General features: G+C 33.4%; 2 protein-coding genes across 2 annotated transcripts in view; one reads left to right on the top strand and one right to left on the bottom strand.

Annotated features, from left to right (window-relative positions):
* The first annotated feature begins 2,725 nt into the window (after window positions 1–2,725).
* On the top strand, window positions 2,726–13,795 carry LOC123656242 (cationic amino acid transporter 3). The gene is made up of 10 exons (XM_045591942.1): window positions 2,726–2,957; window positions 5,528–5,812; window positions 7,032–7,136; window positions 7,732–8,018; window positions 8,563–8,800; window positions 9,043–9,145; window positions 11,249–11,400; window positions 12,021–12,163; window positions 12,874–12,982; window positions 13,519–13,795. The coding sequence occupies exons 1-10, from the start codon at window positions 2,726–2,728 to the stop codon at window positions 13,635–13,637; spliced, it is 1,773 nt and encodes a 590-aa protein (XP_045447898.1). The 3' UTR covers window positions 13,638–13,795.
* Window positions 13,796–20,035: 6,240 nt separating this feature from the next.
* The window catches only part of LOC123656183 (cationic amino acid transporter 2-like), a 55,808-nt gene continuing 50,608 nt past the window's right edge, over window positions 20,036–25,235 (bottom strand). Inside the window, exon 14 of the mRNA XM_045591888.1 lies at window positions 20,036–20,178. Within this exon, the coding sequence (XP_045447844.1) occupies window positions 20,036–20,178 (143 nt within the window). The remainder of the gene's footprint in view (window positions 20,179–25,235) is intronic.

Below are 25,235 nucleotides of genomic sequence, written 5' to 3'. Positions count from 1 at the left end.
AGACCGAATATAAAATCATCATATCAAAAATTTCGATCTAGCGAGTACATCGTTCCATAGCTTAATTGGCTAAAGCAGTGTTTTTCAATCTGTGGGTCGCGACCCCTAGGGGGGTCGCGAAGACTTAGTCGTAGGGGGTCGCCGACTGAAAGAAAAAGGCAAGGAACACAATAAAAACACAATTTTAGTGAGAAGAATGGGCTTGTTTATTTTTCAAAAGTTTATCAAATCGTGGCGTTATTTTTGAAACGTTGATAATCAAATCATTTTCTAATTGCAGTCTATTTCTCTTTTTACTCTTAATGTCTACCATTGCAGATAACGTCAGTTCACACAAGTATGAAGTGGCGAATGGCACTAATAATTTTAGAGCTTCCCTTGCAAGCTCTGGATATTCGTGTTTTCTTTTCATCCAAATGTACCAAAATAGAAAAAAAAACATTAATGTGATCTTTTAATTAAGTTATATTATTTCTTAGTCTTTCTATAACACAAGGGGGTCGCCAGAATTTTTCAACTTGTAAAGGGGTCGCGAAATTAAAAAGATTGAAAAACACTGGGCTAGAGCACCGACACGGTCAGTCGGAGATACAGGTTCGATCCCCGCTGGAACGGTCGAATTTTGATATGATATTTAAAAAAAAATGTTAAGAAAAAATATATCACAATAAAGCCAGATTACAAAATTCTTTATGTTGAAAGTAAAGTATATATCAAAGAGAAAAAATATTTTTATAAATAGAGAAAAAAGTTATTACTCATACAAAAAAATCATATAACCGCAACATTCTGGAGAACATAAGATGACTTTAGTCTGTATTTTCAAAATCAGTTAAAAACAACTGTTTTAAACGTATCGACGAATTGAATAATTGATTATTTTACCATGGTACCTTTATTTTTAAGGGAGTTAGAGATGATAAATAGAGAAGAAAATTGTTATAATCGAGGATCATAACAATTCTTCATCGCTTTTCATATCTGAAAAATAAATAATAAATAACATTTTGCATAATTTTACATAATTTTATTTAGAAAAGCATAGAGACAATAGTTACGTTTGTGTCCATCCCAATTTGAAAGTAATTTATAAAAATAAAACTCTACAATAAAAGTTACAAAAAAGTGTGTATGTGTGTGTGTGTGTACTTATGTACGCACTTAAGAAGTTATACTTCATTGGCTAGCTAACTTCACGTTGCTAACTTCTTCGTTGACTAGCTAACTTCAGGGTGTTGGTTTTTTGAGAAGATGTGCGCGCGCGTCGTACAAATTTACTCTGATCTTTTCCCTAATGCGCGAAAAGAAGTATAACTTCAAAAAATCACCGGTGAACTTAGTTTGTCATTCCTCTTCATTTACGTTAAATTACCAATATTTAATCATCCGTGACTTACATTTAGAAAAAATTAAAAATGATCCAACGACACGATTATTACGGTAAAAACCGACACACAAATATATTGTCTGACTGTGTGATGTATCAGTAACAATTGTGTTTGCTCGCAAACGAAAAAAACGACTCCAATTACATCGACAAGTAATACAACGTAAGTAGACGAAAACAATTAACTGAAGCACTAGTCGTCACTACGATTTTCGAGAGTTTTCCTCGATATCTCTGAGATTCCATCCTCAGATCCCGGTTTCCTTATCATAGTACTACACTTGGGATATCTCCATTCCAACAAAAAAAAAAAACAATTATCAAAATCGGTTCATAAACGACGAAGTTATCGACGACTTGAGTAACCTCCTCCTTTTTTGAAGTCGGTTAAAAATGGGAAACACCAATTACAATAACTATTATATGTATGTTTATATATGTGTATATATGTGTGTGTGTGTGTGTCTATGTATATATATATATATGTTTGTATGTATGTATTGTGCTGTATATGTATGTGTAATTGTACTCGATAGTTGATATTGTTCTAGGTGACACTAATTGTCACTTCTCTGTGTACACTTCCCTACCGCTTTTTCACTACGCTGTATCCTATATGCCCAAAGGTTGTCTGGAAGAGATCGCTACTCTAGCGATAAGACCGACTTTGTACACTGTTTTTTATTTGTAATATGTTATTGTGTTGATTGTTGTTGTGTACAATAAAGAGTATCTATCTATCTATCTATCTATCTAACTATTCAATTTAATTTTAATTTTATATTTGTATTGTGTTTCTTGTTTTAGATATTTTATTTCTAATTATAAACTTTTTTGTTTTAATATTTGCGCTCTGCTTATTATGTGTTAGTTGTTACTGGAAACTTGACTAGTTTATGCACTATCGTGTTGTTGTTCTTCTCTACTTTGTATATATATATATCTGTTAGAATTATTCTTGATATTTTTGAGGATTATATTTAAAACATAATTAAAAATCAATTGCAGTAAATATCAAGACAGTATAAATATCGTAGATAAACGCTAGATGATTTGTTATTACATATCAAAAAATTACGTTCAGATGTAAAGGTCAAGGTGTGAGCTTTATTAAGAATCTGATATTTGAACATTACGTCTGTTGAGGAAGGTTATAATTATGCTAAACGCGTTCATATGATTCCATCAATGATCAAAATATACGTTAATCGGTCTGCCATGCGACGAAGAACAGATTAAGCTGACAAAAATCGCTGGAAAACAAAAAAAAATTATTATATTTAAAAATAATTCTATTAAAATATAGATCTATTAACAAAAACAAAATAATCTTCACAGATGGGGTGCGCGAAGTTATTTGCAGCGTTGCGTCGCTGCAAACAATTTGAAGATGGTGACACTACGACGCAGTTATCCAGGTGCTTGGGTCTCCTGGATCTTACAGCACTTGGTGTTGGGAGTACGCTAGGACTTGGAGTGTACGTTTTAGCTGGAGCAGTTGCTAAGACTGTTGCGGGCCCAGCTGTGACTCTCAGCTTCCTGGTGGCGGCCATCGCATCTGCATTTGCTGGTAAGTGAAGTTATATAACGATAAAATTACAAATGTGAAAGTTTTGCGTGTGTCTGTGTGTGTGTTTGTGAATACTCAAGGCGACTAAGCGAATTTAAAATGGCGGTGCTTACGTTTAAAACGATTTTAAAAAGAATATAAATCATACGAATGGTAAAGCGGAACATATCAAAATTCATTTAGTGATTAACGAAATTTAATTATGATCTTTATGAGACAGTAAATGATAATTTGTTATTGATGGATACCTATTGATAAACGACTTAACGGCACAAATATTCGTCACTAATTACAAATTACATTTTTGTGCCGTTTGCAGTCGAAACACTTGGACCTTGGAGTGGCAGTGCTAATTTTTTTTTTTAATGAGATAACTCCTCGCCTTATTGACAAGATGGCAGGTGCATTTTTTGCCCATAGAATCGGTATAGTGATTCAACGGGGAAATGCAGCCAGCGTTCTTAGCACAATTCCACACGGACATGATTTGTACCAAAACTATCTGTAAATATTTTGTTCTTAAGTATTGATAAAGTAACAATTGCGTTATCTCTTCATTGAACCTCATATTATCATTATATTCGTCACAAAATAAGAGGCCCGTTTGAACATTTGACAAATACCCTAGAACTACTACAACTACTACTACTACTACTTGGTACGAAACTGTAAGAAACTATAAAAGTATTATTATTATTTTACTTTTTGTCATTAAAAGACAATTGGCCAGCAACGTAACATTGCTTGACTGTTGCATTACAAAAATTCGTCATTACATTTTTAACCCACTTCAAAAAATCAATTTCACTGTTTTTTGTGTGTAGCTCATAACTTTTTACTGGGTATTCTAAGACTGACTGATGATATTTTTTAATGGAAATCTGGTGCTTATAGCCTTGACGTTGCTTGATCTGACGAGTACTTTATGCTTTTTCAGACAATTATCCTTATCCCTAATAATGAGCGTATTTGACTATTTTTCATCTATATGTATTGCAATACATAGTATAAATAATCACCTTACTGTTCGGTAAAAATCTAAAAATATTAAACTACGTAACGATAACTGCTCTAAAATGCAATTACTATATTGATTGTATTGTAATATAAACTTTGTAATATAGAAGTATTTCAAGCAACTGCATCAGCCTCCTCAGATTCTGAGCGTTGCTTCCCAAAAAAAGTCTATGTATGTATGTTTGTTACCGTCGCTACTAAAAATTGATCGTTATATAGTTATTGTAGAACGAAACGATAGCGTGTTTTAAAACACAACTAACGCCACCTATTGATGAACGTGAAATACTATCGTGGCATTGACTAGAGTAATCGTACCAAGTAATTATATTTAAGTAGGTGGGTTAGGTAGGCTGGTAAATAACACAATATGATTATGCTGTACATATTTCATATAATTTTATTTTTATAATAACAAAGGACATTGAGTATTAAGAATATATATTTTTTTATTATAAATGAATATACGAGTGATATGATTTTAAAACTGTACGAATAGGTACGAGTTATTATGCCTACTCAAGGTTTTAATAATTATACTTTGATTATAATTACTGAACCATATATTTTTATGCTTATTACCTGCAAATATTAAACGGTTTTAATCGACATTAGTATTAACTCCTTATTGTTTTTCTAATATTACACTAAATAGTTCACTTTTAAAAACAAATTTTGTTATTTACATGTAAAAACACGGCTGTTACCCAAAACACTCGATCGACGACCGCTCTTCGTGTCCTGTGTCGGCGTCGCCTAAACACCGACGGTCGCAAGTTCGATTCCCGCTCGGAGAGGATATTTGTGTTTATACAAATATTTATTTCCTGTGTGGTTGTTAGCCCTTGTGGGAAATAATGAAATATTAATTACGCAATAAATTCAGATGAATACAAATAAAGAATGGACACATTTATAAATTTATGTTCCAATGTTTACGTAAGCATAGTCGGGTGGGGTAGGGTGTTGCTGACTTTCGCTGACAGGGGGGAGGGGGGAGTAAAAATTACTTGTTGATTTGGTTTTATTTTACGGAAACACCCAATTTTTTACTACTGCTGAATTAATTTTAATAAATTTTTGCAAATATATAGCTATGTAAATAACATATAATAACACAACAGTAGTTATAGAACTAGCGTATTATATATGTATCAATTTAATTAAAATGTTAATGAATGTCGAAACTGTTTGTCCTTTAGACCAAGATTTATTTATATATTATGTTTATTCTTTAAAAAAAAATAACATACACATATATATATATACATATATATATATATATATATATATATATATATATATATATATATATATACATTATCTAATGTTTGTGCAAGAGCGCTGACTGTTGCGCTGACGGTCATGGGTTCGATCCCGATCATGACAAACATTAATTTGTATATGCCATACAGGCAGGTTGTAGTGGTCTGGGCGTTTGTGCTTATGTATTTTGTATGTTTCTGGACCCCGGACACAGGGTAAATCCTAGTGAAGGGTGTTGAGTGTTTATGTATACATTTTTTTATTTATTTTTTAATTTCTGTCTTCAGGTCTGTGCTACGCAGAATTCGCAGCAAGAGTTCCTAAAGCAGGATCAGCGTACGTGTACAGCTACGTCAGTGTTGGCGAGTTCATAGCTTTCACGATAGGATGGAACCTTATCTTGGAGTACGTGATAGGCACAGCTAGCGTTGCTAAAGGCATGGCGAACTACATAGACAGCCTCTTCAACAGTACCATGGCTAAAACCATGACGGCAGTGGCGCCAATAAACGTGTCATTTCTCGCCGATTATCCCGATTTCTTCGCGTTCACTTTGGTACTTCTGATTACGAGTAAGTTTGTGTGCATATTTTTATTTATAACCAGAAAAATATATAAAATGCGTTTGCTGTAGTATTTCGTGTTGACTTTTTTACCGGTTTTAAAAGGTGAGTCAAGGATTCGATTATATGTTTCGTTTTTTTTAATGTTTTTTTTTTTGTTTTGTTTTTTTTTATGTTTTTTTTTTTGTTTCTTTCGTTGTATATCTTGACTAATAAATCGATCGTGTTAAGCATTTCTTGTAAAATACGAGTACATCTTTACAATAAATATCCATTCATAGGGTTTATAATCGTCTTGGTTTTTAAGAACATGTTTATTTAATTTTCGTAAAAGATGTACCTTATCGTAAAACAGATTACGTACATAACTTTAACCTTCCTTATAAGGCTACCGATATCTGATTTTGGGTTTGTAAGTGCGTGTTTCTTTTTATGTAAAAAAATGTTTCGTTTAAGAATATTTACGATTATTACTGAAGGTGTATCTTGTCATAAATTGATGGTCGAGAGTATTCTTAGAGTATTCTTTGTGAAGAAAAGTGTTTTATAATTAATTTTTGTTGAATAAAAATTTAATTGTTTGGCTAAGGATTATATACCATTACGACGCCAAAATGTTGTCTTTTGTTGACTATTTTTATTCTTTTTTACATTTCTTAAAAGTTTTAATAAGTACATGAATGAATATAAAATCAAATTAATTCTAACCCTATATTCCTCCACTCCGACGACGCTCTAAGCCGAGGTGCGATCTCGCTAGGAGACACCCTTAGGGCGGGCGTTTTTCCCCCCCGAGCCCTCCCAGAGGGCTCCCATTCTTCCTTCGCGGCCGGCTTGCCTAAGTGTCCGGCCCCTCTCACCGGTGACGCTGTAAAGGCCGCTAGGGCCAACAGCACTCTTCAATTCGAAAAAAAAAAAAAAAAAACCCTATTTTAAATTAATAAGCTAAGGTAGTCTAGCCAGCCGGGGCGACGTGACGAAATCTAGCGCGATTCCATCTCGCCCCATCCAGGCGGACGACTGCTCACACGTGGTGGTTTTTTAGTCAGTAGGAGTCTGATATAACCCTCTGGCGCCCCCGCGCCGGAAGGTATCCATGATAGATTTTCCCCCCGTAAAAAAAAAATAAAAAAATCTAGTCAAGGACTTATAGAATAATCACAAGCACATGTAGTCTTCTATGGTATGGTTATATTATCCTGTTGTAACTCCACTTCTTTCTTTCAAGTTCTCCTCTGCGTGGGCGTTAAAGAATCGACGAAATTGAACAACGTGTTCACTGCTCTCAATATGGCGACCGTCGTGATTGTTGTTGTAGCTGGCTCTATTAAAAGTAAGTAAAAAAAAAATACGTCTATATTTATATCATACACTTTTATCTGTTAGTTACGCTTCAGCCTGTGATATCCCACTACTGGGCATAGGCCTCATTCCTCATGTAGGAGAAGGACCAGAACTTAATCCACCACGCTGCTCCAATGCGGGTTGGCGGATATATTCCCTACTATGTGTAACGATCGCTATCAGGTGTACATGATAACAACCGGGACCGACGGCTTAAGATGCTCTCCGAGGCATGGCGGGGAGACCCACAAGGACTACACAAACACCTAGACCACGGCAAACTCCTGTATGGCCAATACAAATGTTTGTCATGTGCGGGGATCGAACCCGCAATCGCCAGCGCAACAGGTACAATCCATGGCTGAAACCGTTGCGCCAACGCGGCGTCACGGCAATATCTGTTGGTTAATTTTATAATTATACGTCAAGTAGCTTTAACAAATAAATAAATAAATAAACGACTTATAACTTATAATAACACTCAACGGACCCCAGAAGGATTTTTGTTACTGTGTGGATGCTGTTAGGACGTGGTGTGGATATGGTAGGAAAATTTCAAATTTATATTTGGTAAAATTTTCCAGGCGATCCGGCGAACTGGAGGATACAAGTTAAGGACATACCAGAAGAGTATCGCGAACAAGCAGGCGAAGGAGGTTTCATGCCGTGGGGTTTGGCTGGCGTCATGGCTGGAGCCGCTAAGTGCTTCTTCGGCTTTGTGGGCTTCGACTGCGTGGCCACAACTGGCGAAGAAGCCAAAAACCCGAAAAGGGACATACCATTGTCAATCGTGGTTTCTTTGGTCGTGATCTTCGTGTCATACTTCAGCATTGCCACTGTCTTGACGATGATGTGGCCGTACTATCTGCAGGTAAGGGTGTTTTATTTACACAATTCGTTTTTAAATCCCTTTCTCTCTCTTTTTCTCCGAGTTCATGTCATTGTGGCTCTGTGTCTCGGGGAGCATGTAAAATCGATGATTCTGGTAGTTCTAACCAGTAACCTAACTTTGCATTATTTATGGGATTAAATTTAAAAATAGTAAATATGAAATAGTAGATAATGACAAAATGTGAATATCGTATGTTTTTTGTATATAACATTCATTATCTTATGGAGTCCAAGGCCCTTAATACGTTAATTATACATAGTGCATATTGCAAACCGTATGTATACATGTTCTTGAAATCGATGCTCGGTTTGCATACTACCTTCCTATTATTGAAGAAGTATTAACACTTACATAATTAGGTTAAACAGATCATTTTCAGATTTCTTGATCATATTCAAAATTTATAAACACACCTTGACCTTATATTAAACTGATGATGCTTACATATAACTAACATCCAATTCTATTGAAAAATACTCAATTTCGCGTGAAAAGTGTAACAATCGTAATTTTGCCCGCACAGGACGCAGACGCGCCCTTCCCCTACGTGTTCACGCAGACAGGCATGCCGGTAATCATGTGGATAGTGACGGTGGGCGCCGTGTTCGCGCTGTGCACGAGCCTCCTGGGCGCGATGTTCCCGCTCCCACGCGTGCTGTACGCGATGGGCTCAGACGGTGTACTGTTCCGCCCCCTGTGCAAAATCAATGCCCGTACTAAAACGCCACTGCTGGCGACTTTACTAAGTGGATTGTTTTCTGGTTAGTGTTCTGAAATAAATTATAAAAGTGCCTATGCTTATATTTGATTCTATAATTTCATTAAATTATTTAAAATAAAATATGACATTACTTAAAATACAATTTTTTTATGTGTGTCATTAGCAAGACGCGAAGATTTTTATGTCTCTGTCTTTATTCGCTCGCAAGATGTGCAAAAATGTTCTGTATTTGCTAACACGTAAAATCAACCTCAATATTTACAAAACTATTTCTCTTTTCAGCGATAATGGCGGCTATATTTAACTTAAATCAACTAATAGACATGATGTCTATAGGAACTCTCCTGGCGTACACAATAGTTGCGACCAGCGTACTGATTCTCAGGTAAATAAATACATATTATATCTTTAAATTATTTACTGTATATTAACTAACCCGACGAAATTAATTCTCCAAACTTTATTTTAAATTTTCTTTAAAACAAACATTGTCTGACAGTAAGGAACAAAAAAGTTTTTACTACTCTTAATATACGATCTCCTTCAAAATTAAGACGTAATAAGTAGTAAATACCAGATCTATGTTTGTATAATTTACGGTTCTAATTTTCTAAACAAAAGTAATGGCATTGACGACAATGAAAACCATATTGACTGAGGAAATATTTTTATCAGATAACACGTATGAGTATATCGATTTTGTCTTTATAAGCGTGACAAATTACATCAAAATGGTTTGAGAGATTTTTATGAACGTTTTCATAAAAATGAATACAAATATTGTTTTATGTTATACGACAAAGTAATAACTCACGCAAACTTGATAAACTATCAAACTGTAACTGTCTGTCAAATTAGCAATAAAAAATTATCGTCTGCACGTTTTGTTTTTATATTTAGGCAAATATATTAAATACTAGCTGTCCCCGCTACTTTGTACGCGAGGAATTTAACAAAAAAGTTACTATTCTTTTCGCAGAGTTATAAAATAAATAAAGTCCCGTCAAAATCGGTCCAGTCGTTTTAAGCCAGAAAAACAGACAAACAGGCAGACAGACAGACAGACAAAAACGCCTAATTTGCGTTAAATTAACACTAAAATAAAACAAAGTCAAAGCTGGAAATGAAACTATATAAGTATTTTTTTTTTTGTCCACTTTGTATGGGGGTTTCGGCCCCGAGTGGACAGTCACTGAGAATAATAATTATATATTAAGTTAGTAGTACTAACAAGTAGGAATTAGAAAAATGATATAGTTTTGTGTCCAGGTGTTTCATTTTTGTTTTTTTTTTGTGGATAATTACAAAAAGGTTTCTGAAATAAAAATCATTGTTTTGTTATTTTTGTTTTACTATGTTATCTAAAAACTAGGCAGGTAGATTTATAAAATCTTGAAACTTTTTCCAGCCCAAAAACCAAATAATTGTCATGACATGGGCACAACAACCTACTGTCCGTCGACCAACCATGCAATTGCAATAATATATTTTTTTTATGGCTTCCCTGCCTGACCTTTATTGTTTACTTATAAAATAAATACAAAATATATTTTCCTACTTATGAATATGCCTACTGTTTATTTTACGTCGCAGTAGTGATGAATTCTCGGTTGACGGAAAACCTTTCAGTAGGTTGCTATATCACTATAAAAGTATGAAAGCAATTTAAATGGAAGTCAAATGAATGTATGACGCGTCTGTAGTTTAGGGTTGCCATAATAAATGATATTTTCAATAAACAAATAAATCTATTAAATCGATAATCGAATTTAATATAATTAATTGCTTGCTTTTTATTTAGTCAATAACAATGTTTCTAAAATAGTTTATTTTTCACCAAAGTTAAATGTTTTTTTACTAAAGACACTTTTATAGACTTTTTTTTCTTATTGATTCGATTTAACAATACTTTTAATCGATTTTAACAAATAATTAAATATTTTAAAATCGATTGTTCGTTAATAATAATTGTTTGTTTAAGACTGGCAACGTGGTATAATCGTATCACCAACCGAAAATAAACTAGAAGTATGTAATTAATGAATTAAAATACTTATTAAATAAACTTTTTATCAGTTTATATTGATACAACTGAAAATCACGTATAATCATGATTTAATATATGAAAATTTTTGGTATATTTGTTTTTTTGTATGAATTCTGTTCACGCTGGGCCAAAAATGGACAGTCCCCTTTGTTTTTAAAAATTAAATATATACCTATTAGGTATTAAATATGACAATGTAATCATGGTATGCCAATCTGACTCGCGCTCCGACTCTGCATCCCAACTTAGGTAACTTTATTACACACTCGCTGACTCGGTAAGCATTGCATCACCATGTTGTTTTTGTTTTTTTTTTTTTTTTGGTCATACCTAATCCTAAAAAAAGGTATAATACCTTATGGAATATCCTTCGGAAGTTGAGCGTACATACATCTCGACGATTAATATTTATTTATAAAGAATATATTTCCCTGTATTCAGGTATGAGGAAGATAGTCGGCTAATCATGAACGGCATCAAGGCGGTCCCAGACACTGCGTTCAGTGTAATCAAACAGACTTTCAACTTACTTGGTCTGAAGCACCCCAACTCTCTATCGTTTGAAATCGCCAAGTGGACCATCGGATTATTTTGTAAGTTAACAAACAAACTGTATTTTACTAGTATTGTATATAAATGGGCTTAAACACATATCTCTTATATTCAAAAGATTACTTAAGTATTAAGTATACTGATCGAATTTTTAAAATTGGTTCTTGATAATTCAGTACACTTCAATAGGCGCACGCATTCTTTTTTTTGCATATTTTTTAATGTACCTATACAGCCTAACTAATAATAAGAATACATTTAATGATTTAAACCTATCTTGTAGATTAATTCCCATCGAATTTTGATATTCGTCTGAATGCCTAGCATACAACACCAACACCAAATGTATCACGAGCGCTTAAACGACCCTCGATCTCCCCTGTAGCTCCTACCTTACCTCACCGCAGGAACAGTGCTATTACCCTGCCTACAGTGCTATTTACCTGCGATCTTCTGTAAAGTCGGGCTACTGCAGATTTTGAACAGGATCCTGTTGTGCCCTATCTCAAAAATCATGGAAATCAAAATCAAAAACAGCTTTATTCAAATAGGCTCTAAGAGCACTTTCGAATTGTCATTTTACAAATCGTACCACTAAGTCCCGAGGAATGGTCCCCAGAAGACTAAAGTTTATGACTTATGTAACCCAAATGTCGTGCAGTTGTCGTTGCGCTGGCGACCTGTGCTCTGATGCGCTGGTCGGGCGGCGACGTGGCCGTCATCTGTTGCGGCGTGTTGCTGGTGCTACTGCTGGTGGTTCTGTACCGGCAGCCGCGCGCCAGTGTACAGCATCTTACCTTTAAGGTGAGAACTTGGAGAAATAGGAGGGGGGGGGGTTAACTAGGACAGTAAAGATAAATCTCTGCACTTCTTTATGGCTTTGAAAACGTCTTTTGTTGAGGAGATTACTTACGTAATTAGGTAATTTAAGTTTTTGTTGATCATCATTACAGCCTATACAGTCCACTACTGGACATAGGCCTCCACAAGTTTACGCCAAAAACAACGTGAACTCATGTGTTTTGCCCATAGTCACCACGCTGGGCAGGCGGGTTGGTGACCGCAGTACTGGCTTTGTCGCACCGAAGACGCTGCTGCCCGTCTTCGGCCTGTGTATTTCAAAGCCAGCAGTTGGATGGTTATCCCGCCATCGGTCGGCTTCTTAAGTTCCAAGGTGGTTGTGGAACCTTGTTATCCCTTAGTCGCCTCTTACGACACCCACGGGAAGAGAGGGGGAAAATTCTTTAGTGCCGTAGCCACACAGCACTTTTGTGCACTTTTGTTTGATACACACTACAAATTTACAGTGTTATTGTATTCAGTGCGTATTAGACTGTTATTTACTATCGGCTTACGACGTAGGTACTATGTATGACGTATGTCGAATTATCCAAATGAAAAGTTTATGTAAATTATATATTTTTAAAACAATGTCTTGTATGTTTAAAATAGTTTAACCAACTGTTCCTTTCATCAATCACAGCGTGACGTGATCTTGAAATATTATCTTCCAGGTGCCTCTAGTGCCACTTGTTCCATACTTGAGTGTCTGCATGAACGTGTACCTGATGATGCAGCTGGACTACCAGACCTGGGTGCGGTTCATCATATGGCTAGCGATCGGTAAGTTAATTTTATATCTTATTAACACATGGTAGATTCATTTAGAAAAAAATTTGCACTGTTATACATATTCACTCACTGATGATAAACGATTACCGTACCTTATAGACACCTGCAACACCAGAAGCATCGCAAACGCCTTGCCGACTTTCCATCCCCAATTTTCCCAGGAGCCCTGATCACCTTACTTACCAACAGGAACACGACACTCACTAATATAACATTTTAACACTTAAAACGGAATTACCTCCAAATCCAGAACTATTCTAGTAGGTATATACATATATATAATCGAATTTGATTACTCTAAATGAATTATCTGCTTCTATATATAATATGCATATGACTTAGGTAGGGACCTCAGTTATTTAATATTGGTTTCAATACTTAATCCGTACATCAATACTATAATAATAAAAATATTATTTTAAATTTGAATAAGGACATAATACTTTTATCATGTGACATTCGTATATTTTTTATCTGTATTTAACATAACATAATGTAAATAATATGTATGTTTATTTTTTATTCAGGTTACGCGATCTATTTCTTCTACGGCATCAGGAACAGTTCTCTGAGTGAAAAGAAAATAGTGACAGAAAAGGATAACGGAAAGACAGAGAACGAAAAACAAGTGATCACAAAGTTTTAAATAATTGCAAATATTATTGTTGTAAATTAAGTGATTTTGTAATTAAAACAGGTTGATTTAGGTTTAAGATTTAAGAAGTAGCCCGCCGATAACAAATTAATGACTAAATTAGACTAAACGGAAATATTTATATGTGACTTGATTTTGAACGTAAAATAACAAATATGTATTGACAGAATTGTATTTTTGACGCTGAATTTTTTTTAATCGTTTTTTTTTTTATTTATTTGACCAGTGTTAAAATATAATTATATTTTTTAAAGATAGAATTATATATTTTTTTATTCGTTTTTTTTTTTTTTTTGTTCAAATAATTAAAATGATCCACAATGCTATATAGATTCCATTCTTCAAACATATATTTTTGATTTCATTTTTAGATTCACGTATCCTATGCATGTACTTTAGTATTTAGTAAGTACAGAACTGACAGAATGGACAGGACAGCTTCATATATAAATGTATATAAAGGACCTATAAATATATAAAAAAAACACGATAAGAGTACAAAATTTTGACAAGTTATCCGTCTCATTTGCATCTTAACACACCTAGTCTTAGGTATATTTCTGTGTATGAAAAAACATTATATGTATGTGTATAAGTAACTTAAAAAGACATTAAATTGATCCAATGGTGGGCTACTTAAGACTTAAAAATAGTAATTCTTTATAAGAATAGAACAATCAAGAAGGTGTGAAAATGTGTAAATACTATGAGATCGTAATCCTTTATATCATAATATCTGTGACATAATTACGATTTGCCAATCGTAAGTGCAGGACAATACCAATTGTGAGGTACCAGCTTGCTTTGTATTAAATATCATAAGAGATACCCTAATGAATTAGTTATCTTTTATAGAATTATTGATGGAATGGCCCAAAAAAATGTCAGCCGAAGTAATTGCGACTAACACTTGGCCGTTTTGGATTAATCCAAACAATCGTTGTCACTAGCCATGTCACGCCATAGAATAATTTACCGAAAAGTAAGGCACAGTAAAGTAATTTATTCTGAGTGAATATCCAACTTTTCAACTTTCGATTGGTCAAAAGTTATTAGGATAAGCGACTAACTTCATAAAGTGACTATAATAAAATTATTTGACATTATTTACATTAAAAAATAGTTTTTAGTTGATATTTCAATTATTTAATAATTTCAATGTTATTATACTTGTTATTTATTGTGATATTATAAAACCGGACATTCAAATGATGGTCGTATTTAAAAATGATCAATTTTATTTAGAATTTGTTTTCGACAATCATAAATTTTTGCGCCATAAATGAAATAAATTCAAATTGACAACAGACTTTAATTTAGAAATGGTTGAACGTGCCATAAATGTTATGTTATTAAGAAGAAATCAATATTTTTGTGGTTTTTTCTGACAAAATGTAATAAAAATTCTATGAAATAAGAAGTAGAATAAAAGAAAATTAGTTGATACATTATGTTATTATATTTACAAACTTTATAGTATTTTAAGTATATTCGTTTTAAAAGCATAATCAAAGGCAAATTTATCACCATTAGTGCCTCTTTGATAAACTTTGGAAAACTATGAAATATAAGACACTAATATTGGCCGCGATGTTGACTCCACTTAGATTTTAGATTTTTAAGTTACCAACTAAAACATTTTTTTTTTCGTTGTTGATAATTATAATACAATATTCCTCCTTTTGGTAAATTAAAAAAAAAATAGCTTCAATTTAAATCATTCAGAAATTCATTCATCTATATAATCTTTTTTCGAATAATTGCAAGCATATTTAATAATAATAATAATAATAATAATAATAATACTTTAGTTTTTCCAAATAAAAAGATTAAATTGTGTAAATTCAAATAAAACAGAGTTTATTATAATTTAATGTATTTTTTTATAATTTTAGTTTTAGGATATTTATGTGATCGATATGTGTTATGATATAATGAAATACGCAAATTATTTGAGTGTTAACAAACTGTGATCATAATAAAACTTATACATTAATTAAACTTTATACAAAAATAGTATTTTTTTTCCTTGCTTTTTCTCTACTAATTTGAATATTTTAGAGATTAAATTATAATTAAATGTGAAAATCAAAAAAATCTATAGAGTATACAAAATACAGAGCTCTTGTCATAAATTTGGAAAATTCCTACTGGTGAAGTACCTCGACCTTTGACAACCACAGACAAATAATACTATTCAGAAGCAGCGCTAGAATCGACAACGCATACATTATGCTCTGCTATTGCAAGTGTCCATACGGTACTACGGATTACGGTAACAGTTACCGGCAGCGGACCTCAGGCTGACCACGCGCATTGATCCCAGTCTTACAGAGCAGATTTAGTCGTCGTATAGAAGTCGGTTAATTGCTAAGAAAACTCTATTCACAAGAACGTTAACCTAATTTGACGTCATTAGCAATTTATTTAATATTCAAAGCAAGTAGTTTTTCGATAAATATTTGTTTTGTAGTTTTGAGGTAATCTTTTGTCACCATCCAAACTCGCCCAAGATGGAAATCAATTTTAGCGGCGAAAAGTAATCTATTTTACAGTCTAAGATTAAAATTATTATTATACATGCTTCAGCCTGTAATATCCAACTGCTGAGCATAGCCCTCTTTCTCCATGTAGGAGAAGGATCAGCGCTTAATCCACCACGCTGCTCCAATGCGGGTTGACGGATATATTCCCTACTATGAGGAACGATAACTATAAGGTGTACATGATAACAACCGGGACCGACGGCTTAACGTGCTCTTCGGGGCACAGTGGGGAGACCCACAACTCTCAGTCCACGGCAATCATCTGTATAGCTAATACAGATGATTGTCCTGTGCGGGGATCGAACCCGCAACCGCCAGCGCAACAGCCACTAACCAGTGCTGTGACCGTTGCGGCAATTCGGCGTCGCGTATTATACATATATTATTATAAATTCATAAAATATATAATTATTATTTCCATAAATCATATTTAAATTAAACAAATATAACGCTTTTAACACTTTATTAATGCCTTAACATATCAATACAGCAATCAAATACTTGGTCACTAAAGAAATAAAAATAAAACATACTTTTAAAATAATACATTTTTAAGCAATTACAGTTCACAGCCTACTCACACATATATACTGAATACTTAAGTACATACAATATATCAGCAAAATTTAACACACGACTGCCTAAAAAATGAGTATAATATTTATACGATTTCATAATTTCTGTATGATAAATAATATAATGTATATATCACTTGATTTCATCTTTAAAAAAAACCACATTCAAAATTTTTCAAACTATTAACTTGCGTAAATCGCGCAGTTATCGCGCGATATTGCTCCATGTCAGAATATGTACACGTACAACGAACTCGTGAGTTATGCATTTTAGTTATGACAAATATTTGTGTATCATACAAATGTTTTTTAACCGACTTCAAAAAAGGAGGATGTTACTCAATTCGAGCGTATTTATAGAACAGAACCCGAACCTACATTATATATATATATGAACTGATTTTGATGTATATATTTTTTGGTGGATTGGAGATATCCCAAGGGTGGTACCATGATAAGGAAACCAGGATCTGATGATGGAATCCCAGAGGTATCGAAAGGAACCCTCGAAAATCGTAGTGACGACTAGTGGATTTGTTAATTTTTTCGTCTACTTACGTTGTATTACTTGTCGATGTAATTGAAGTCGATTTTTTTTTTTCGTTTCCTAGCAAATACAATTATTGGTTCTTGGCGCTTATGTTTGACTGGCGTGTTTTAAGCACGCAACACAAGATATTCATACTACCCTCAGTATTTGAGAAAAACAGTTTTTAACAGTAGAGAAAAGCTTTTCATCTCAGTTTGGTTTTCTTAGACGGTCGTGTTTCATTATATTATTGTATCACCTTGTTAAATATTTGTTATGTAAATTAACGCCATTATGATCGCAGAATTTTAATACAAGTACAACTAAGCGGAAGGAAGTACTAAAAAGACATAAGTACAATTTTGATACGAAATTAATTTCACGGCTTCATTTCAGATCTATAAAAAAAAACGCCTAAATATATTTAAAATTAATATATATAACTTAGGCTAACATAAAACATAGCCAACTTGATTTCATTTCAACTTACATAAAACCATGCTAGGCATGTTCAAATAATAATATAAATATATATATGTTAATGAAGTCGCGAATAAACCCGAATGATAAAATCTGTCTTCCAGCTGTAAACAGTACAATACATAGGCAAAATATTAAGTTATTTTATATATTAAGTACAAAATTATCATAATTATGAAAATACACAGTCACCAAAAATATTTTTTACAAAATCAACTTGATTATATTATATATTATTTATATGTTAATATTTGGCGAACACATAAGGAACTAATGGAGATTCGTATTATTACATTCAGAATATAAATAAAGTTATCGTAATTTGCTATGCGTGTTATATAGTGAATTTTACTATATTTTACGAGTAGATAGGCTGATACATGAATTTTTTTTTGGTTATCCGTTGATTTTATCAACTTGGATAACGCTCGTAGTGAGAAACATAGTTTTACAAAATCACTTTTACATTTAAGTTTCCCTTTTTATAATCAGATATCAAGGGCCTGTTACACCGGTTACTAATAAAGCTATCTGCTGTGACGGTATCCAACAAATAAAATTTTATTATATATTTATTCACCATTAAACTTAGTTTAGAATTAATCTGTCAAATATTTTTATTCGCAAAAGTTGCAGGTAATCAGTTGAGGTGTAACAGGCCTGTCTTATCTTGTGAAAAAGCCTATCGCTTATGTACGAGATAAAGTTAATATCAATAACCGATACACAACCCTACCAACCCTAATAATACTATTTAGGAAGTTATTTTCTACAAGCTAGCTAAAATGGTCCATAGACTTTATAATGATGAAAAATATTTTCATATAATATCAATAATTAATTTGAAAATGTTTAGATGAGTCTTTACACAATTTATAAATTATTTTCCTAAGATTTTAATATCAAGTTAAAATAACCAAGACACTTTTTTGTTTTAAAACTCTTACACCAAACACTACGACATGAGTATTCCAAAATATTGGATTGAAATTAAGATAATGAAAAATCTAAAAAAAAAAAACGTATTTTAGTTTCAAAAACGTCATAATATAAAAAAAAAAATTGGTAAGTTTATCAAGGTACAAAATATTAGGTAAAACACTTGATTTTGCTATTGTCACCTTGATTTTAGTCATATACATTATAGGATTGATACAAGCATTGCAACGTGAGTTTTGGATGTCTACAGAGTGTTTAATTTACAAAATTAACCACATATACTACTAAATAATCGTATATATATATATATATATATATATATATATATATATATAGAGAGAGAGAGAAATAAAACGTGTGCTCGCACCTCTCGCTCTTGCTCCGTTCGCCTCACCCGATCACACTTTTCGTAACGCTCTCGTCACGCATTCACCAGCTTACTCCCCAAGTCAAGCGTTCGTAAAGAAGTTTTACTTCAAGCATCAGTCAAATAGTAGTTCTCTTGTAAATCCATCTTATACTTTAACTTCTATTTGACCATTGTACGAAGCTAAAAAATATCTGTAGTGTATGTGGTTTCATTTTATTTCTCTCGCTTCTAAGTATATTTAATAGTAATAATATCAAAGTTACACGTATAGCTTTTCAAACAGCAGCACACAACACACAGCGGCAGTGATCAACAAAACATATAATATAAAAATATAATAATTATTATATCAATACATCATTGTACAGAATCTTAAAAGGCAATGCATGAAAACTCGACTTATCTTTAAAAAAAATATTAGAAGTCGCCAAAGTAAACAAAATGTGTTCATTTTACTGGTAAAATTTAATGAATATTTCTGACCTAAATACATACACGTAAAGTATATAAATATGTATCATATCTTCCAATTTAATAAGTTAAAATCAACATATTTCTTCTTGATTTAATTTAATTTAATTTAAAAAATAATATGAAGACGAACAAATATTTCCTTTAAAAAAAAATGGTGAAGTATTTAGACAACGAAATTCTGTTATGTATGACATAAAACATTTCATAATCATTATAATCTGTAAAACAAAAATTTAATTAAACGATTCACTGATTCGGCCTGTAACATCCCAGCGTTGGGTCTCTTTCTACACGTAGAAGGAAAATTAGAAGCTGAAAAACACTTGCACATAACAGTATTACAGTTGGCAACTCCTAATTCATAACTTAATATCTCAAATACTGGAAATGAAGGACACCACAGTACTAGACGGGCTGACGACGTCTCTATCCGTCTCTTTCGCACTCGTACCTGGTGTATCTCGCCTCTCCCTCTGTCAGCCGAGCGCGTGTTGAGACAGACCGGTCTGGAGCAGGGCGGTCTGACTATCGTTATGGAGTTCAGCTAATTGTACCGCATCTAAAGTTCTACGGCGCTCTGAGCTATGCCACGCTCCGTATGTGGCATAGATTATGAGACCTGGAAAGATATGACATTTAATTATAATTGATAATTTAATAATCTTTTGCGTGGTTACGGCAGTAAGGAATATAGCCATCCCCCTCTCTTCCCGTGGGTGTCGTAAAAGGCGACTAAGGGATAACAGTTTATTTCCACCTTGGAACTCAAAAAGCCGACCGATGGCGGGATGGGATGGCGTCTTCGGTGCGACAAAGCCAGCCCTACGGTCACCAACCCGCCTGCCCTGCGTAGTAACTATGGGCAACACACATGAGTTAACGCCATTTTTGGCGCGAACTTGTAGGGCCTATGTCCAGCAGTGGACTAAGATAGGCTGAAGTGAAGTGAAGTGATAATAAATGGCAATTTTAGGGATTTTTTTTCGGGAAAATTTCAGAATACGTTACGATTATTTTAACTGAACGTGTTTGATAGTTCAAAAGACGTGACAGCGTGTATCGGATCACCTAACTTTATATAAAAACGTACTAATTATATGATTCATTTGAATGGGCGCTACCCACGGGCCTTGCAATGCTGAAACCTCGGGAAATCAAAATTACTTACAAAAACATGGTAAACTTTTGTATATAATAAATAATTAATAAAATCCGAAAAATTCGTTTTATTATAATGAGTGAAATTCGCGTAAACAATAGGAAACAATATGATAAATATTACGTTTTATATGTCAGAGACAGTCATTAGTTCAGAACGAAAAAGTAAGTTTGGCGCGGCGTACTGAGGTTGGCAACACTATCGGAAGGTTGGGAGCATGTCACGCTAGGTCTAGAGGACAAGTCGTCGACGCATCGCACAATTGAGAAGAAATTCTATCTTCTTTTATCGTCTATTTTTTATTTTATTTTATTTTTTTGTTTTTTTATTACTCACATATTGTATTAGACCTAAGACTTATTGTAATGCCTGCCTCTGATGTTATATGTATATGCATATATTGTGTATGTTAGGAACAGTGTGTTTTGCAAATAAAGTTATTATTATTATTAAAATTATTATTATTATTAAAGTTATTATTATTATTATTATTAAATTTGTGAAAAGTTAATCAGATTATGGCATTTACGGCGAAGTTTCTTTGCTCGATTATCCACTTGTTTGCCCACATGACGTATGACGATAATTAGAAAAAAAAAGCAGACAAATACAGGGGTCTAGGCTCCGAATATTATTTTTTCCCATTCGGTGTCGAGACCCTTGGTCCGTGGGGTCCTAGCGCTATAAAAACGCTAACGCTGTCAGTATCTTCGGAACCTTGCTTAAAGGGACTCCTTTTAATAATATTTTTTAGTTATTATATTATATATACTTAAGGTTTTTAGTTTAATGTAATTTATCTTATTATTATTATTATAGTATATGTATTACATTTGTGTTGAAAATATTGTCTAACTTGCATTTAAAGTATATTAGAAAAAAACGCTGTCCTCGATATATATTAAAATCACAGTATTAGTAGTTACGAATATTTTTAAAAATTTTAACATACTGTTTGAATTTTACTAACTTAACGTAGAATAAGTAAAATAAAGTGACAGGTGGAATATATATTTAGCAGTACCTTCATATTTTCTTGTTAATAGGAAATGAATGATCAATTTAATAAAACCTTACTTTTTATTGTAAAACGAATGTATTTAATCCATAACATCCTGAAGTAAAAAAAATAACAAAATGTTGTTCAAAAGAACAAAATGTATAATTTGAAATCAAGAATGTTTATTTATAGGTACTATTTATTTGGACTAAGTTTCAAATTGTATCCACGCTGGTTGTCTAGCGAAAAATAAATCTTTATTTAAAACAAATTTTAAGTTAAAACATGACCTTTTTAAACGACTTCAAAAAAGGAGGTTACTCAATTCGACCGTATCTATATATTTTTATGTATATTCGGGGATAACTTCGTCGTTTATGAACCGATTTTGATAATTCTTTTTTTGTTGAAAAGGAGATATCCTAAGTGTGGCACCATGATAAGGAAACCAGGATCTGATGATGGGATCCTAGAGAAATCGAGAGAAACCCTCGAAAATCCGCATAACTTTTTACTGGGTGTACCGATTTTGATGATTTTTAATTTAATCGAAAGCCGATGTTTGTCATGTGGTCACATTTAAATTTCATCGAGATCTGATTAAAACTTTTGGAGTAACAACGTCTGCCTACGTTGTATTACTTGTAGATGTAATTGAAGTCGATTTTTTTTCGTTTGGCAGCAAGCACAATTATTCACATACGCAACAAATAATCTTTAAAAAAAATACTGTTTTTTATAAATATTACACAAGTGTAGCGAACCTTACACGATTATTTAAAAAGAAAATCAAAATCCTGTTCCACAGTCTTTGCTCGCCAACTATTTTTTAATAGGTACCTAGATCTACTAACTTTTGGTTAATCATCAATTATCAAGCACCGGTGCCTAAACTTAGACTGAAGCACAGGCCTATATTAATTTTATCAATTTGGAATCGAACTTTAAAGAAAAACAATCGAATTTCCTCATTTTTGCATGAACTTAATAATAAAATTACATAAGACATACCCTCGTTTAAAAGTTCAACGTTTTGATAAAAATACACAAACATACGGATGTGAAATACTTTTATTTTGAATCAAATATTTACCTGCAAAGCGGAAGAATCTGGACAAGGTCGACAATGCGAATTGATAGTGATATAAAGTATGAAATATTTCGTTTTAAGTTAATCTCAATGCTGGTTGTCGTGTTATAATGTTCTGGCCTATTCGCTTTACATCAGTTGTCATATGTCAACTTGTAGTTTTATTAGAATGTGTGTTATTACCCCCTTTAGTGAACGTGAACGTGCTAGATAGGTCAATACAATTTGGACATCCAGCGGTACCGTACCAAGTGATAACTGAAGATGGATACATACTCCAGCTATTTCGTTTGCCTGGTAAAAAGAAGCCTCCTGTGCTCTTGATGCACGGGGCGAGTGATACAGCGGACACTTGGCTAGTGAGAGGGTACAGTTCTTTGGCAATTACTCTAGCGAATGCTGGCTACGACGTCTGGTTGGGTAATAGTAGAGGAAATAAATATTCTAGACGGCATCTTTACATGGACCCGGATAGTGATCCTCTTTTCTGGGAGTTTTCCTTCCACGAACATGCCATTTACGACCTGTCTGCGACCATCGATACTATTTTAGTTGAGACTGGTTCAAAAAAATTGAACGCGATCGGACATTCACAGGGTAATACGATATTCTACATTCTTGGATCAATCAAACCAGAATATAATGAAAAAGTGAATCTCATGATCGCGCTTGCTCCTGTATGCTACCTACATAATGTTAAACCACCTTTGGATACGTTGTTAACCTTCGTTCCCGCGATAAATGATTTTTTAATAAAAGCTAACCTCAATGAAATTTTCGGGACCGTTCAATTACCCGGTAGACTAATGAAAGCACTGTGCTCCATACCATACGTTGGATACATGATATGTGTTGAAAACATCCTGTTCGACATATCAGGAGCCGATCCTGAGGAATTTGATCAAGATGTTTTTAAAATCGTCAATTCCTACTTCCCATCTAGCACATCAAGAAAGAATTTGAACCATTACGGACAGATTTTCAGGAACCGAAGATTTGAGAATTACGACTATGGAGTCCTGGGTAATAAGGTAAAGTACAATTCTTCAAAACCACCTCGTTACGACTTGAAAAAGGTCGACATGCGTGTTGCTTTGATCGTGGGACTGAACGATAATATTTCCACTGTAAAGGACATCGAATTATTGAGAAACCAGTTACCGAATATGGTAAACTACACGGTGTCTCAGCGTCAAAGGCTTAATCATATGGATCACATCTGGGGCAAGAATATGCAAGTTTATTTATATCCGTTAAAATTTAATTTGCTAAAGGAATACTCCTGAAGGTTTTTTTTTTAACTGTCTAAAGCAGTGGTTCCTGGACCACCGGTGATCCAAAAGCAGTGGTTCCTGGACCACCGGTGATCCCACGAAGCATCTTAAATTGTCCGCAAAAACGGGGTGCAGAGTGAGTGCTTCTCACTGGACTCACGTGTTCCGTCAAACACCGTCGGTTACCTGCATCTACGAAATGCTTTATAGTTTACCTCGGATTTTATCTTGAAACAGTATGTTGTCCGTGGCACAACAGACTTTATGTTAATTGGTTCCTCAGAGTAATGTCACTTGAGTGTGTTACATGTGTGTGTGCTATGTTGGGGGGGGGGGGTGTGTAAATGTAAATGAGATTACTATTTATTTAACACCCTTTATAAAGTTTGATTGATTCTTACTTAATATAAAGGCTGTGATAAACATTTTATTTTACTATTTTTAATATTATATGTCACTATCTTATTATTAATATCGTTTTATTTTTTAACCGACTTCCAAAAAAGGAGGAGGTTCTCAATTCGACTGTATTTTTTTTTAATGTATGTTACATCAGAACTTTTGACCGGGTGGACCGATTTCGACAAATTTTGTTTTAATCGAAAGGTGGTGTGTGTCAATTGGTCCCATTTAAATTTATTTGCGATCTAACAACTACTTTTCGAGTTATATCTAATAATGCGTTTTTACTTGACGCTTTTTTCGTCGACCTACGTTGTATTATACCGCATAACTTTCTACTAGATATATCGATTTTAATAATTCTTTTTTTGTTGGAAAGGAGATATCCCTAGTTTAGTACCATGATAAGGAAACTAGGATCTGATGATGGAATCCCAGAGAAAAAAAGAACAAAAAAAGAATCATTAAATGATTCTTTTTTTGTTGGAAAGAGGATATCCCTAGTTTGGTACCATGATAAGGAAACCAGGATCTGATGATGGAATCCCAGAGAAATCGAGGGAAACTCTCGAAAATCCGCAATAACTTTTTAATGGATATACCGACTTTGATAATTTTTGATTTAATTGAAAGCTGATGTTTATCATGTGGTCACATATAAATTTTATCAAGATCTGATAACTACTTTTTGAGTAATCTTTGACAACGCGTAGTTACTTGACTATTTTTTCGTCGATCTACGTTGTATTAC

Source organism: Melitaea cinxia, chromosome 9 (genome assembly GCF_905220565.1).
Source record: "Melitaea cinxia chromosome 9, ilMelCinx1.1, whole genome shotgun sequence".
NCBI lineage: Eukaryota > Metazoa > Arthropoda > Insecta > Lepidoptera > Nymphalidae > Melitaea > Melitaea cinxia.
This window is presented reverse-complemented; position numbering and strand designations above follow the sequence as displayed.